At 40.0% G+C, this 15,105-nt stretch overlaps 1 protein-coding gene across 1 annotated transcript in view; it reads right to left on the bottom strand.

The window, feature by feature from the left end:
* LOC131676613 (uncharacterized) overlaps nucleotides 1–15,105 on the bottom strand; it is a 105,590-nt gene that overhangs the window by 67,906 nt on the left and 22,579 nt on the right. The window contains exon 3 of the mRNA XM_058955781.1: nucleotides 9,688–9,735. Within this exon, the coding sequence (XP_058811764.1) occupies nucleotides 9,688–9,735 (48 nt within the window). The remainder of the gene's footprint in view (nucleotides 1–9,687; nucleotides 9,736–15,105) is intronic.

The raw sequence follows: 15,105 nt of genomic DNA, 5'->3' as shown, positions 1-15,105 counted from the left end.
AAAAATGCCAGTCGAAGGCCACAGACCCAGCAAATCAAAGATCAACCATGGGCTGTTAACATGAAACTTCAGGCATTCATTCTGCTCATGCCAAACAATGCGTATTCCCCTTGTATATGAAATTACATCAGTGATTTGTTTCTATGAAAGTATGTCAACATCATCAAACAGGTTCTGTAGAACGAACCTATCTCGCACCGTTAAATGTTGTTATTATCGTGAACGACTTCGTGTGCTATTAAACATTTTCAAACTATTATCTATTTGTTAGATTTTTATAATGACTACCTATAGTATGCAATTGAGGTTTTGTTCTAGAGCATTGGGATGGAAATCGGAGCAGAGATTGAAATGTTCAACATAATGGACCAGTATTTCGATAAATAAAGCTCTACATGAGTGCTGTATTTGTATACCATTATACCTCTTCCATTTTTATTTCCAGCTTCGAACTGCCACGTCAATTAAACCCCTACCATTCCGACATCATTTCCATTTCATGATTGATTATCGTGTTCCATTTGCAAATTATCCGTATTTTTGCTCAGTCCTGCACACGTCGATCGGTTGCGATATGCAAACTGTGTCAACCACCTGCCAATTCCGGAGATTTTCCCAATTCAATCCCAATCACTGTTACACACTAATTGAAAAATCAACATTTCGTGTTCTATCCGCCGCGTGACGGGATCTTCCAACATGGGAGAATCGTCATATCATTTTGGGCTTTTGCCACACACTTACCGAAACCCGGTTGAACGGATGAGTGAAGCTGAATTCGGGAACCGGTCCCTCCCAAGCCCTGCCGAAGCGTATAATTGGAAAATAAAATTTACAAACTGACTGTAAATTGGGGGGTAGTGGGGCAGAAAAAAACATGGTCCAAACAGGATAGTCGAAATCTGCCTCCGAAAAGAAAAGCGGGTGTGGGGTTGAATTTGCATGTCCATCGAAAAAAGTTACTTCACTCTCGTCGTTGTCGTTATCCTCATCGTCCGTACGAATCGATGGAAATATTCTATTAGGAATGAGGCTTGCGACTTGTGGTACGATTTTCCTTCGAATTGGTTGTTTACTATGCACATGCATCATCATAATTTGGTGCGGAAAATTTATGTCGATCGAACCTCTGGTCTGGAAACGGGCAAGCTCTTCTCGGCGACTGAATTACAAATTTGAAACGAGCGGTGACCCACCCATTCAGCCACCCCGCACAATGTTCATCACCAACCAAGGGGTCCCACAATTGATAAGGGTATTATGTTTTTCATTCAGTGAGGGAAGGAAAATCAAATAAAAGACAGGATTTTTTTCTGAGCCGGGTCAGGTCCCGGCTACACACATGACCGTAAAAGCTTGGGTTGATGATGTTTATTGTGATCGATGGTGATATTGATTAGGAGTTTGAAGGGATACGTGTGTTGCAGGTTGGCTAAGAATCAAGCAGGCCACAGACTTAATTTGGTTAATGCATTTATTGCGACGGATGTGGGGACGGTTTAGGTAAAGCCCTTTTTAATGCAAATAGAATATTGGTGATTCCTTAAGAAACGAAGCCTTTCAAGGACTTTGTAAACACCAGTTGTTTCTCAATCGATTCGATGACTATTTCAAAATGAAACAATGTGGCAAATTGCACACAAAATCCTACCGGATAACATAAATAACCACTTACGAGAGATTGTTACGAACAACTCTCCACAAATAGATATAGGATTACAACCACCATGACCACCACCCACCACCGGAGAGAATCATTCTCAACTATTAATCCCCTTCAAGCCAACAACCGGAGAAATCGATACGATAGGCAATTCATTCGCAATGACTTTCAGTATTTTTCCTCTGCTCCATCCCTGACCGTCATAGGCTTTGCCATCCACCAGCAACTGAATGATGCTACGCAAAACTTGATGAAAACAAACAACGTATGTTTGCGCTACTGATAATCCCTCGACAAGATCGACTTACCGACAGCATTATTTTCCCATCGAACAGACGGGAGAAAAAAGTTTCCTGATTCTGCTCTATGGTTTCTGTGAGGTGTGCTGCTGGGTATGGTTTCTTCAGTTTGATAGCCTTGTGGTGCCGATTTCGCAAATCTATTTTTTGTATCGCGTTGAATATTTTTTTTTTTGCTATCTGTGACTGGATGACATTATAAAATTGGTGCATTGCGGCTTTAGTCTGAACGATTATGGCTCTGTTACACATACACATTTCAAGGACCTTGGTTCTGTAGTTAGACTTGATCGCTTAGGACCAGACAGTGGTAATAGAAACCGGCTCAGTGCGCTGTGATGTGAGTCAATTTTTATCAGTTCTACTGGCGGCTTCAATATGCAGAGGAAATACGCCCTGATTGGTTTGAATAGGGTGATGGCTACTGTTCCATGTAATGAACGATATTCCATTAAATACACCTTGAACATGAATGGGTCGGTCTATGGCCTTCGACTGGCATCATCCTTTGTCATTGGTTCGGATGTCTTTTTGACTGGTAGGTGGGCGTGCCTTCCTACTTATTTAATTGAGGTCGCTGATTACGATTCTGATAACATACTTTGAAAATTCTGATTCAAAATGGCGGCTACACAATGGCAGCCATTTTTTACGAAATTTGCGAATTTTGTAACATTGAGCATAAAACTCGATTTACGAGAGTTTTTGGGGTCGCTGACTACGATTTTGATGTCGAAATTAGAACATTCAAAATGACGCCTACAAAATGGCAACCATTTTGATTTTTACATTTTCGACGTCAGAATCAAAATCAGCGACCCCGAAAAGCCCCTTGTAAGACGTTTTAGGCCAACATTAAAAACATGAAATTTAGCCAAGCACAGTCGCCATATTGGATCCGCCATTTTGAATTTTACATTTTCGACGGCAGAATCAGAATCAGCGGCCCTGAAAACCCCTTTGTAAGACTTTTAGACCAATATAAAAAAACATGAAATTTAGCCAAGCGCAGTCGCCATATTTTGCCTGTATATTGTATAGTATATTGCATCATAAATGCTGAAATAGAGGATTTATGCAATGTTAGTGCAAATGTATAGTATCATGAATTATGATTTGGGACTTGGGACACCGGGGATTGGGATATGGGACTCTTGAGAATGAGGACATTTGAGGTAATTAGAACATGGAACGATTCAACTTAGGATGGTCGGGACATGTTACTTGTGACTTGGGGGACTTAGGATACTTGGGGCGCTTGGGACATGGCACTTGAAACTTGGACCTTGGGGAGCTTGGGATACTTAATACTTCAAGTGCGACTTGTAGCAGTTGGTAATTCATGGTTTGGGACAGGGGACATATACTTAAGACTTGGGATTCTTGATACCTGGGACTTGGGACACTTAGGTCTTGAGACTTGGGATGCTTGAGGTGCTTGGAACTTAGGACGCTGCGGATTGAAGACGCTTTTGATTTGCGAAACTTTGGACCTGGAGCACTCGGGAGTTGGGAGTAGATGGACTTGAGAGACGGTGGACTTGGGAGTAGGTGGACATGGGACTTCGTGAACTTGGGCCTTGGTGGACTTAGGATTAGGTGGACATGGGACTAGGTGGACTTGAGACTAGGTGGATTGGGGACTAGGTGGATTTGGGATTGGATGAACTTGAGACTAGGTGGACTTGCGACTAGGTTGGTTGGACTTAGTACTAGGTGGATTTGGGACTGGGTGGACTTGGGACTAGGTGGACTTGGGACACTGTAGACTTCGGACGCTGTGGACTTCGGATTGGGTGGACTTGGGACTAGGTGGACTTAGGACGTGGCGGACTTGGGACTAGGTGGACTTGGGACCGGGTGGACTTGGGACTCGATGGACTTGAGACCGGGTGGACTTGGGACTAGGTGGACCTGGGACTGGGTTGGTTTGGGACTGTGTGGACTTAGGACTTGGTGGATTTGGGACTAGTGGGACTTCGGACACTGTGGACTTGGGACGCTGTGGACTTGGGACGCTGTGGACTTGTGATCGGGTGGTCTTGGGGCTAGGTGTACTTGGGGCTAGGTTGACTTTGGACTAGGTGGACTTGGGACTAGGTGGACTTGGGGTACAGTGAGCTTGGGACTCTGTAGGCTTGAGACACTGTGGAGTTTGTACTTAAGTCTTCGGACATTTTTCGGTCTATAAATTAATCTTTAAAAACGATTTCAAACTTGCTCTCTATCATGGACACTTTATACAATTCAAGGCCAAATCTCAAATGTTGGCATCTGAAAACTTCAACTTGTTACTGTGCCTAACATTTTGCTTCTACATATCCATCCCCGACTGTAATCAAGAGCAACATAACCGCAGTAAACTGCTACTAGCAATTCAGCGATAGAGACGCCGGTAGTTTTGTATCTCCCGGGTATCAAGGCGAAAGGCACAAGCAAGGAGGGAGGAGTCGATCTGCCGGCAAAACACACATCGCAAAAGCTGTCCAACAGGCACAGTACAACCGATGGAACACGTGTCACTTGCAGCAGCTAGCTAACTTTTTTCCCATCATATACTCACAGTTGGAAAAAGTCGGTCCCAACAAACGTTCCTTCCTCACGTTCTTGCTCCACGAGCTAGCGGCACTCGGTGCGCCAAAAGGGCGAATGTGTGTGATGTATTTACATTCGAAGAGTCGGAAACTTTGTCTTTTTTCTGCTCATCTCTTCCCCTCTCTTACACACACATTTGTGTCTCGTCCCTGGCACAACGAAGCTGTTATTCAAATATTCATACTAAAGTGTGCAGTTTTTCTTCCATGCGAATAATTTCACTCGTTATCCTCCAATAGTCACCGCATTTTGCATCCGCATTCGCATCTGAGGATGGTGGTGTGACGGAAGTAGGGCAAACTGCTGTCACTGCTGAGATGATCCAGGCCTGACGAGGGTTTCAAAGTCTGTCACGTCATTATTGTTGACAGTGGCAGAGTGAGCTGCTGCTCTTAGCTAGATAAAGTGTGTGTGTGTGTGTGTATGTGAGTGGGGGTTAGTAGGCGGTGGACAATATTTGCATCTGTGCATTTGTAAAGTAGCAAGACACCCATCCCTGCATTAACATATCAGTCAAATTGCAGTTTGAAAAGTTGTGTACATTTGCTCTATTCTTCTAGGTTGAGAGTGAGTATTATCCAACGAGTCATTCTGCCATTAAATTTACATAGATTGGAGAAAAGTTAAATTTTTAGTTTTATTTTTTCCTTAAATATGCGTACAACATACGCATGGTCATGTCTGCGAAAATTATTTTTACAATCAAAAATGATTATTTACCCACTGTCCTTTAAAATTTTGACGCTAATCTCCTCGGCTAATTTGATTGATATTTATCATTAATTACCGACAGCCTGGTTACAATCGGGCTCTGCCACAAATTGCAAACTATTTTTCCTGGTGCTCAACAAAGCTACCACCACCACCGCCACCACCGAAGGTGTCAGCTGCAGCCTGCAAATGATAAAGTGTGACAAGCAACAGCTTCCAGTCCAGCCCAGGAAAGATGAGCTCCTAGTCTCCTAGGGCTGATGATTGATGATGACATCAAGCACATGGTGGACTGCAGCTGCTGCTGGCAAGGCCGAACAATGATGATAACCGATATAATAACACTAATAATGATAATAACTGAAGAGTCCACGAAGTGCTGAAACTTCGATGGCAGATTTATGAGATTTTCGGATCGTAACACCCCATAGGCACAGATTAACTATTTGCGACGACTAATACAGATACACATATAAATTTCCGGTCAGTCGGTGTTGACATTTTTGATTGGTTGGATTGAATTAAGAGGGGATCAATCAGGATTTGGCACGATTGAAATGGTTTCATTGTGTGTGTGTGTTTGGACGGTTGCGCTTGATCTGATACTGAGAATTCTTCTCATCTCGTTTAGTTTCATTATTCTCTAATTAATGTCTGTTGAACACATTTGTAGGTCCAAATATAACTTTGAAATTTTGTCTAATCATGTCGCCCAAAATTCAGCTCCATTGTTCTCAATAAATGACGAAACAAATGAACTGAAAAGTGCTCTTTCAACAATCCAATTTTGAAATCTTTTTATAATTTTTCAATTTTTTTAAATTTTTTTTTGCATTATTGTCCTGAGCCATATATCGTTTAACTTTAGAGAATATATCTAAAGAAAATAAAAAAGTGTCTGCGTGGCGATTTCCACTGCTCCTGGTGATGCTTTTAATCAACAGGATAAACGTTTCTCCTGCTGCGTTGCCTGCAATTACTCAGCTTGTCCTGTTTATCTTGATCGTAAACGTCCATGTCGTAATCGCTGCGGGTGAACAAGCTTATGTTCTTGCGCGTTTATTTATCTTGTGGATTTCCATCTAGTATTCGTCGATTTTGACGTTCGCTTTATCGCTGGTTGTGCTGTCTGTTGATTTGGAGATGCTAAACAAAGCCATTTTAAAAATGGTATGGGGACGATTTTTGACTGTGATGAGATGGCTTTGATTGTATTCGATGATTTCTAGCAGCACCAGGGCAGGGCTTTCTGTGGTATTGCGTCTGTTTTCAGTGTTGGCATGAGGTGATCTGGTCTTAATACGTACGTACCGTGGTTTGAGTAAAGGTATCTCTTTGACTCGACTCTTGATTCTTTACCCATGAGGCTTGACACTTAACTCTTCACCATCGACTCTTGACTCTTGCTTTTCGACCCATTGCTTTCGACCCTCGATTTTTGATTTTGGACCTATGACCCTTGACGCATATTTCTTGACTTTTGATTCTTGTTGTTTGACCCCTGACTCTTGATTCTTGACTCTTGACTTTGGACTGTGAACTTTTGACTCATGATATTTGACGCTTGACTTTTGACCCTTGATTCTGGACTCTTGACTCTTTACTCTTGACTCTTTGCTCTTGACTATTCATTCTTGACTCCTTACCCTTGAGGCTTGAATCTTGACTCTTCAATTTTGACGCTTGGCCCCTTAACGCTTGACTCTTGATTTTTGCCTTTGGCCCTTGACTCTTGACCCTTGATTCTAGACTTTTGACTTGCGACTCTTGACTCTTGATGCTTAACGCTTGAATCTTGACTCATAACTCTTAATTGATGCTTGATTCTTGATTCTTTATTCATGATTCTTGACTCTTAACTCTTTTTAATCCCTTCATTTTCTATACTTTATTTTGTTTTGTTCACTTTTTGCTCCTTTTATTCTTTTTTTATTTCTTTTACTATACAGTGAAGACCCGATTTTATCAGCCTCAGATTTTATCAGCCCCCGATTTTATACACCTGCCCCCGATTTTATCAGCTTTTTGACCCGATTTGTTCAGCTTCGTATGGTTTGATGGGCTCTAGCAGACGATGAGTCTATGTCTACACTGAAAAAAATCCAAACGTTAATTCTATTTGCTTCAAACCGCTTAAAATTCATATGAAGAAGAAATGCTATTGTTATCACGCGCACACATACCTTCTATGTGTCAACTGTATAAACTATGTAAGTTAAATGTGCATATTGTTATAGAATGGGGTTTTATGTGTCCAATAGTTATGAAATGTGAATGTAAGATTAATATTTCTTGTAAATACACACATTAGGTTTATGTGCCAGCAAATAGTGTCTATATGCCTCCGTTAATTGCAAAAATCTATGTGTAAAATCAATAGGCATAACGTTTACTTTTTTTTGAGTGTAGGGACTAAAGAAGAGTACTTTAAGAGCTTCGGTTTTTCCAAAAGAAAGAAAAATATATGTCCCGATTTTATCAATTTCCTCGTTTTATCAGTCTAAAATTCACCATTATTTCATTTTACAATATAAGCAACAGTTTCTGTTAGTCGAATATATGACGTTTAAGTTGCCCATGTCGCGATTCGGAAATTTTCGTAGTAATACAACAAATGATAAATCTTCCAAATTCTCGGCAGCCAGCTGCTCAGAGCAATAATTGCAAGCTAACCCTTTTCGTCATTTTACGAATAACTAATGATTTATGCGGAGTTGCAGAGGATACATCCATCTCATCGGCTCCGACATGTATCGGACTAACGTCTCTTCCTTCCATAGCAGAGCACTTTTTCTTCTTTGTACATCTTTCAATTCTTTAAGGGGGTCCTCTTATATAGATACGGCAAAAAGTACATAATGTTCAATAATTTTTATTGAAGTAGTAAAACGACTTAGACATTTGCGCTCTTCTGCAAAATGTTTATTAAGGTTTCATCTATAAAATAAAAAATTTCGAGTGTAAGGTGTCAAAACTGGCGCCCATAATGGCGGCTTTCTCTGAACAAGATTTTTCGAATCTGCGGGCATTCTTTGTTTTGAACCTTTTGAACAATCAATTTCGGGTTTTGCCTGCCTAAAAAGACAACATTCTCGAGCGCTGTAACCTGTAAAATCGCAATATTTTGATCATTAACAAACTTTCACAGCCGGCCGAAGTGGGAAAATAATGCGAAAAAACGAGACTTTATTTTCAAGCGGCCTCCATTTTGTTTCTATATCGAAATTTTTCATGCTTTTTTTTGGGTTGGGGCGCCTCTACGGAATGTAATCTTCAAGATCGTTGTGGTTTACTGCTTGTAAACGACGAATTGCGACCTGTATCGTGCCCGCAGATGAGGTCGGTTTTCAAAACACCTTTTGCTGGAGCCGCCCTTTTTGACACCTTAGACTCAAAAAATTTTATTTTGTAGATGAAACCATAATAAGCATTTTGCAGAATAGCGCTCATGTCTAAGTCATTTTACTTCTCCAAAAAAAATATTAAACATTAGGTACTTTTTGCTCAATTATATAAGAGGACCCCCTTAAACTCTTTTCATTACTTCTGCTCCACACATGTTACCTTATTAAATCTCTTTGTTTTAGCCTTTTCTAATTCCATCTATTTTCATTATTTGTGCTTCTTGGGCTCCTTTTATTCGTTTCACGCATTTCACTACCTAATATTTCATTTTTTACTCTTATTACTCTTCTACCTTTTTTATCTTTATTATTTTTACTCGTTTTATTTTTTTCACTCTTCATGCTGTTTACTCATTTTGCTCTTGTTATTACTTCTGATTTTTACACCTTATTCGTTTTAGTTGTAATACTCTTTATACTTTTTCTGCTTTTTTTTTAACTTTTTCTAGTCTCTTCATTCGCCTAACTCTTTTTACTATGGTTTTGTCTTTTTGCACTTCTTATTTCTTACACTTTTTGATCATTTGACTCATTTACTCTTTTTACTCGTTTTTCTTTTTACGATCTTATTCTTCTAAATCTAATCGTAATCATTTGATCCTTTAAACTGCTTTTACATTTAACCTAACCCTTAACCTTTTTATTATATTCACTGATTGCATTATTTTGAATCCTTACTCCAAATATTTTTTTTTATATTTCTTTTTTTCTTTCATTTTATTTACTTTCTTTGCTCCTTTTTATCGTTTCCTCTTGACTATTTTTACATTTCTCATTTTTTTCCATTCCTTTTGCACTTTCAAATCTTTTGTTGGTTTTTTTTCTACCCTATTATATTTATTTTTTACTTGTTCTACTACTACTGTTTCTTTTTTGGTTATTTTTACACAATTCTTTTTATTTTCCTTTTTATTTATACTTTCACAATCTTTTTTTTACCATTTTTATTTTGTTTCCTATTTTATTTTGGTGGAATTGTGACTTTGTCTGAATTTAAAATTATGAAATAACTTACTTTTGTATCTTAACAGATAACCGCCTTTGATCTGTTTTCCAATCGAGGCTGCAATGAAAGATAGAAAAAGTACATGATCAGTTTTATTCTAGAGTTTGGAAATTTAATCTACAAAAATTGTTGAATAATAGATGCAGTAGACAATTGAAAAGAACTTTATTCATGAGGTAAACAAACGCAACAGAAACCTTACATTCCACAACCTGCACGAATGTAGTCACCAAAAAGAGCCTTTAACAACTTTCCTTACTGTTGAAGAAGAAAGACATAAATTGATGTATATCTCCCCCTGACTCACCATCTCGCGACCTTCCGACCTATTTTAGCCTGCGGCATTCCGTGCACCGAGTCACAATGAAAACCGCATACTCTACGGCAGACGGTGAAAGATGCCCTACAATGCGACAGTACTCTTCAATTTATGATCCCACCTAATTTATGACTTTTACACACATGTTTCTTCAAGCGTTGGCCCACCGCCGACTAGCTTCCGGTTTTCCAGTTTCGCGACTTCCATAATCAAACACACTCGCGTAGGAGCGTTTGTATGGTTGGTTGGGATGGGTGGGGGACTCTCTAACCGCAAGAAAATGCTCTCTTGTTAACTAATAAAAAAAAGCGTAATAAAGTTAAATTGTATTTCCCGCTGACAATATTATACGGTATGGCGACAGCAGAAGATCCTACGAAGAAGTGGAAAATTGAAAATTGAAAGCGGTATCATGGCGAAATGGGTTCCCTCGTCTGAGTACCATACTTTTGAAGCGGTTGTCCCGTGGTCGGTTTTTTTGGTCAGTAGAACTGCCCTATTTTGGATCAGAAAATTGAAAAGTGATTGTTGTCACTACTCCGCTTCAGACATGGGTTCGACTGCCAACCCCCGTACAGTGGTTTTGAGATCATTCTAATCTCAAAAAAAATGATTGAAGCCTCTTCAATGGGAAGGAAAAATAGGTTTCCATCTTAAAGTACACCAATTGTTAATCTATCTGTACCAAAATTTTATTAAAGTTTGAACGATATCCCACAACAACCACCCCGTGCAACGTTTCAAAATTTTCATGAACTACTTACATAACTATGCAAAAGGACGGGGCTGGGTGTTGCGAGGCGAACGTGCACCGCCGGACGGCGTCACGATTCTGAGTTGGTGGCTGCTTTGAACAAAGGGCGCTCGCTGCCTCCAAGGAAGCGAGGAGTTCTCAAGTGGCATTACTAAAACCGGCAGCTGCTAGTCGCACCCGGTGAAACAATGGAGAACTGTGAAACGCTTTATCAACCGGGAAAGCAAATTGAGTTTCAATAGGTTCGAAAACTTTCTCTCTTTCTCGGGTGGCAATGTTTATTTATGGAGCCGCGCGATAGTTTGTCGATATAATGAAATGAATGCAAACCTTATCCATCGAAGTAGGCTATGATCGATCGAAGGTTAGAGAAAGCTTGAGCTTTCGCGTCGTTCTGGGCCGTGTACCTGTCGGAAATTGATTCATCTGGGAACACATCATAAATCACGCTAAATCATTCACAATGATGGGATTTATCTGTCCGCCGGGGTCGGGTCCATCACCTCCAGCGAGCGAGAGCGAGAGTGTCTCAAATTTATTCAACACTTACCCATAAAAGGGAATAATCGGTAGTCGGAATATTGGCTTCTGGATCTGAAGTAACGAATTAACAATTTATTCCACCAGGGGAAGTCGGCTCGTTCTACTCAGACCCAAAATTGTTCCACTACACGACCATTATTACGTCGTTTGTCATTGCTCCCTCCTCCCCCATATTTGAAAGCTGTGGGAAAGCGCTGCGGCACCAGAGCTCGGTTGAACCTTTTAATTGCATTTACATTTAAAATTTTATCATCTCATATTTCATGCTCGCAGCCTGTCTGGCTGGCATCGGATTCACCCCGCTCAGCGAGGAGATTACAAGGAAATAAATTCATACCAGCATTCGACATGGAAAACATTCACCCTTTGACTGCGGAAATGGAAATTGTTCCTTTCTATCGCACGGTTCGAGTGAGTGGCGAATTGGAAGCACGAAGGCATGGCATTATTTTTTACTACACACATACCACCGAGTTATGCTCTCTGTTGCGTTGGGTCTACGTCGAGCAGAAACACAAAAATAAATATCCAGGTTTTCGAGTGGGTAGAAAGAAAAGCATGCCATGGAGTATGTTTGTTTTGTTTTTGTGTCTGTTCTGAAAAGGACCGACCGATTGCAGTGTTTTCTCGAATGGGTTTTAGCAGGGAAGCACCATATTGGTGAATTGGTAGGTCATATAGCTTTCTGCAGGGTGAAGAGCATTAGCTACTTTTAGTGTATGTTTTTGGAGGCTCCAGACGATGCTTGAATCTAAATGAAGAGTAGATATTTGCTTTCTAGATATAATTTATGTCGATGCTTGATTCCTCTAGTGAAAGGCAAACTTTGAGAGATAACAAATTTTCTCGTATAGTCCTGTAACTACTGTTACTAATTTTGGAAGTTTAGCTAGGATGCGCTAGCACTTAATCGGCATTTTAGCAAATAATTTATAAGTATCAGCAACGAATTTGGTATACATTCATAACAAACTTGAATGAAGACTGGAAGACTGGACCACTGGAAAACTGGAAGACTGAAAGACTGGAAGATTGGAAGACAAGTTTGTTATGAATATATACCAAATTCGTTTCTGATACTTTTTGCATGTATCAGGCAACTATCAGTTGGGAAATTGGATTCTTAGATGATTATTACTTTTATTGATTTAGTTTTCGATAAAAAAACACTGAAAAAAAAACAGTTTGGACAAGGAAAAGTTTTTTTCAAACTTTTTTTATTGAATGTTCTTAACTTGACTTTTTGACGGTAGGTAGGGAACATAATTACCTATCTTGGAACAAAATTTCATCAAAATCAAAGATGTTTTTTTGTAAATCGACTTTAAATTTTTAAAATCCCCTCTCGCAGGTTGATGGGATTGACGGTATTGTAAACATCATCAAGCCACAATATATTCAATAGAGTTATCTAAATATAAGGACCTTCGCTCTTTTTAGTTTTTATTTGCACCAAGTTCTACTCCTAGAGGTTAATTAGTTCTCATGTTAATATTCCACCAAACATTATGACTACTGAGGATTTGATTTATATAAGAAGCCCGCTTCAAGATGTTGATTACAATACGCCTCGATAGTGGTGTGTCGGGGAGGCCGGGAGGGCTGATATGAGCCTTTTGTCTGTTCTATACCTTTCCTCTATTCACCAGCTCATAACCAACAATCAACCAGTAACAAATAGATAATTGAGAAAGGATGTGCTATGTGTGGTGATTGGCTATTCAAGTATTAGTAGTGTTTGAAGTACTAATGTATGTCTCATGTGATGATCATAACTTCAGCTGTATCTTGTACCTATCTAATCTATTACGTCTCTCATATATTGTCTTTTATTTCTTCTTTTCGAGTCCTATACTGCCATTCTACACCCGCCTTCAGCTGGGTCAACAAAGATGGTGATAGTGAACGTCTCAAACGCGGTCTCAGCGGGAACCTACAAAAATGCCATCGTGCACGCGATTACGAATCGGTCATGTCCGAAAGTCTATCCTTGATCCTAGAAGCCTAGGTCCATGCCTTCAGCTGGACCATTTAAGAAAATACGCCCATACCTATTAGACAACATGTCTCATGGCGACATGACCGGGAACCCTATCGATATAAACGATCCCACTCTCTGCCAGAATTCAAACCGCGCACTGAAAATTTAATATCAGACTCACGGTTCGCGCGACCATTCAAGAACACACGTTACAAAATCACGTCAGCGCACAAACGTTAGAGCCCCTCGCGATTTTCCAAGCAACATACGAACTCGCAAACATGATTACACCCCGGTGATAAGGTGAAAATCTCAGCACTCATAAACTTACCAACACGATCTCAAGTGTCAACCTACAAACTCCCGCGCTCGCGCCATCATGAATCGGGATCGTCCGGAAGTATCTATTCTCGGTACAAACAATCTAGGTCCTTGTTAATTATTAAAAAAATAATAAAATTGAAAAATAACTACCATATCCACTAGACAAAACGTTCCATGGCGACATGACCGGAAACTCTAGTGATATGGGGTAACTCTCTCCCTGTCAGAATGTGATCCGTACACCGAAAACTAAAGATCAGAATGACGGTCCGCGAATATATGAATCGCCGCAGGGTTTCAAAATCGAATTTATACATGCGAAGTCACATACACGCGACAAACACGTCAACATACGAACGCTTAAGCCCTTCGCGATCATCTACGCACACCTATGCCCGCGATCGCGTAAACTTGATAACACTGCGGCAATTATGTGAACGTTTTAGTACTTACGAAGTTACAAACGCGATCTCAAACGCCAACCCGCAAATGCGCGATCATGAATCGGTCACGTCCGGAAATCTTTAACCTTCATTCTAGCAATTTAGGTCTATACATTCAGTTGGACCAATTAAAAAAAAAAAATAAAGCTCATATCCACTAGACCACGCGTTCTACGACGACATGATTGGGAACTCTAATGATATGGAAGAACCCACTTCCTTCTGGAATCTGAACCGTACACAAAAAATTAAGTATCAGATTCACGGTCCGCGCGCGATTATTCTAGAACACACGCGAATATGCGAAAGGCACACGGTTATGAAATAGAATTTATGCACGCGGAGTTACACGTTAGCACACGCGACATACAAACGCACACGCGATCGAGCACATTAACGTACAAATGTTCGAGCCCTTCGCGATGATACACGCGATTCCCTACGCCCGCACATGCCTGAACCGTACATTGAATATCACATTCAGAATCACGGCCCGCTACAATTGGCCTATTGCAGTGTTTTATTGGGCGACATTGCCTGTCTCGTCTGCAAATTGTAGTATGTGATTCTGACGGGGAGCCCTTCCGAGAACCTAGCTCTACAGCTCCAGTAGGACAACTCTCGAAAAAAAAAAAAAAAATCGACTTTAAATTTTTAAAATCGATTTTTTTCAGTGTAGGATTCGATGAAGAATTTTTTCAGCATTTTTTTTTCAAAAATTTGACTAATATTGTGGAAATCACTCCCACAACATTTTTGTAGGAATTGTCATTTTTACACTGTAGCCATTTGAAGTAAAAAATTGGTAAAAAAGTTTGACCCTTTTCAAAACCCAGTCTAGATCATTTTTGGAAAAACAAAGTATGCAGAGTGGCTTTGTGTGACAAAGTTCTCATGTACAGAAAGTTTCCTTAAAATCTGAGAGAGTGCCGCCAACTCTGAATACGATTTAGCGCGAAATTCGTCTATAGTGCGTTATTTTATAGTTTTTATTAGCGTCTTTTTGATCGTGCTCTTTCTACTGCACGATAGTTTCGATTATTTCGCTTATTTTATTTGGTCC

This window comes from Topomyia yanbarensis, chromosome 1 (genome assembly GCF_030247195.1).
Source record: "Topomyia yanbarensis strain Yona2022 chromosome 1, ASM3024719v1, whole genome shotgun sequence".
NCBI classification, from domain to species: domain Eukaryota; kingdom Metazoa; phylum Arthropoda; class Insecta; order Diptera; family Culicidae; genus Topomyia; species Topomyia yanbarensis.
Note: the sequence above shows the minus strand (reverse complement) of the source record. Positions and strands in the feature narration are given on the sequence as shown.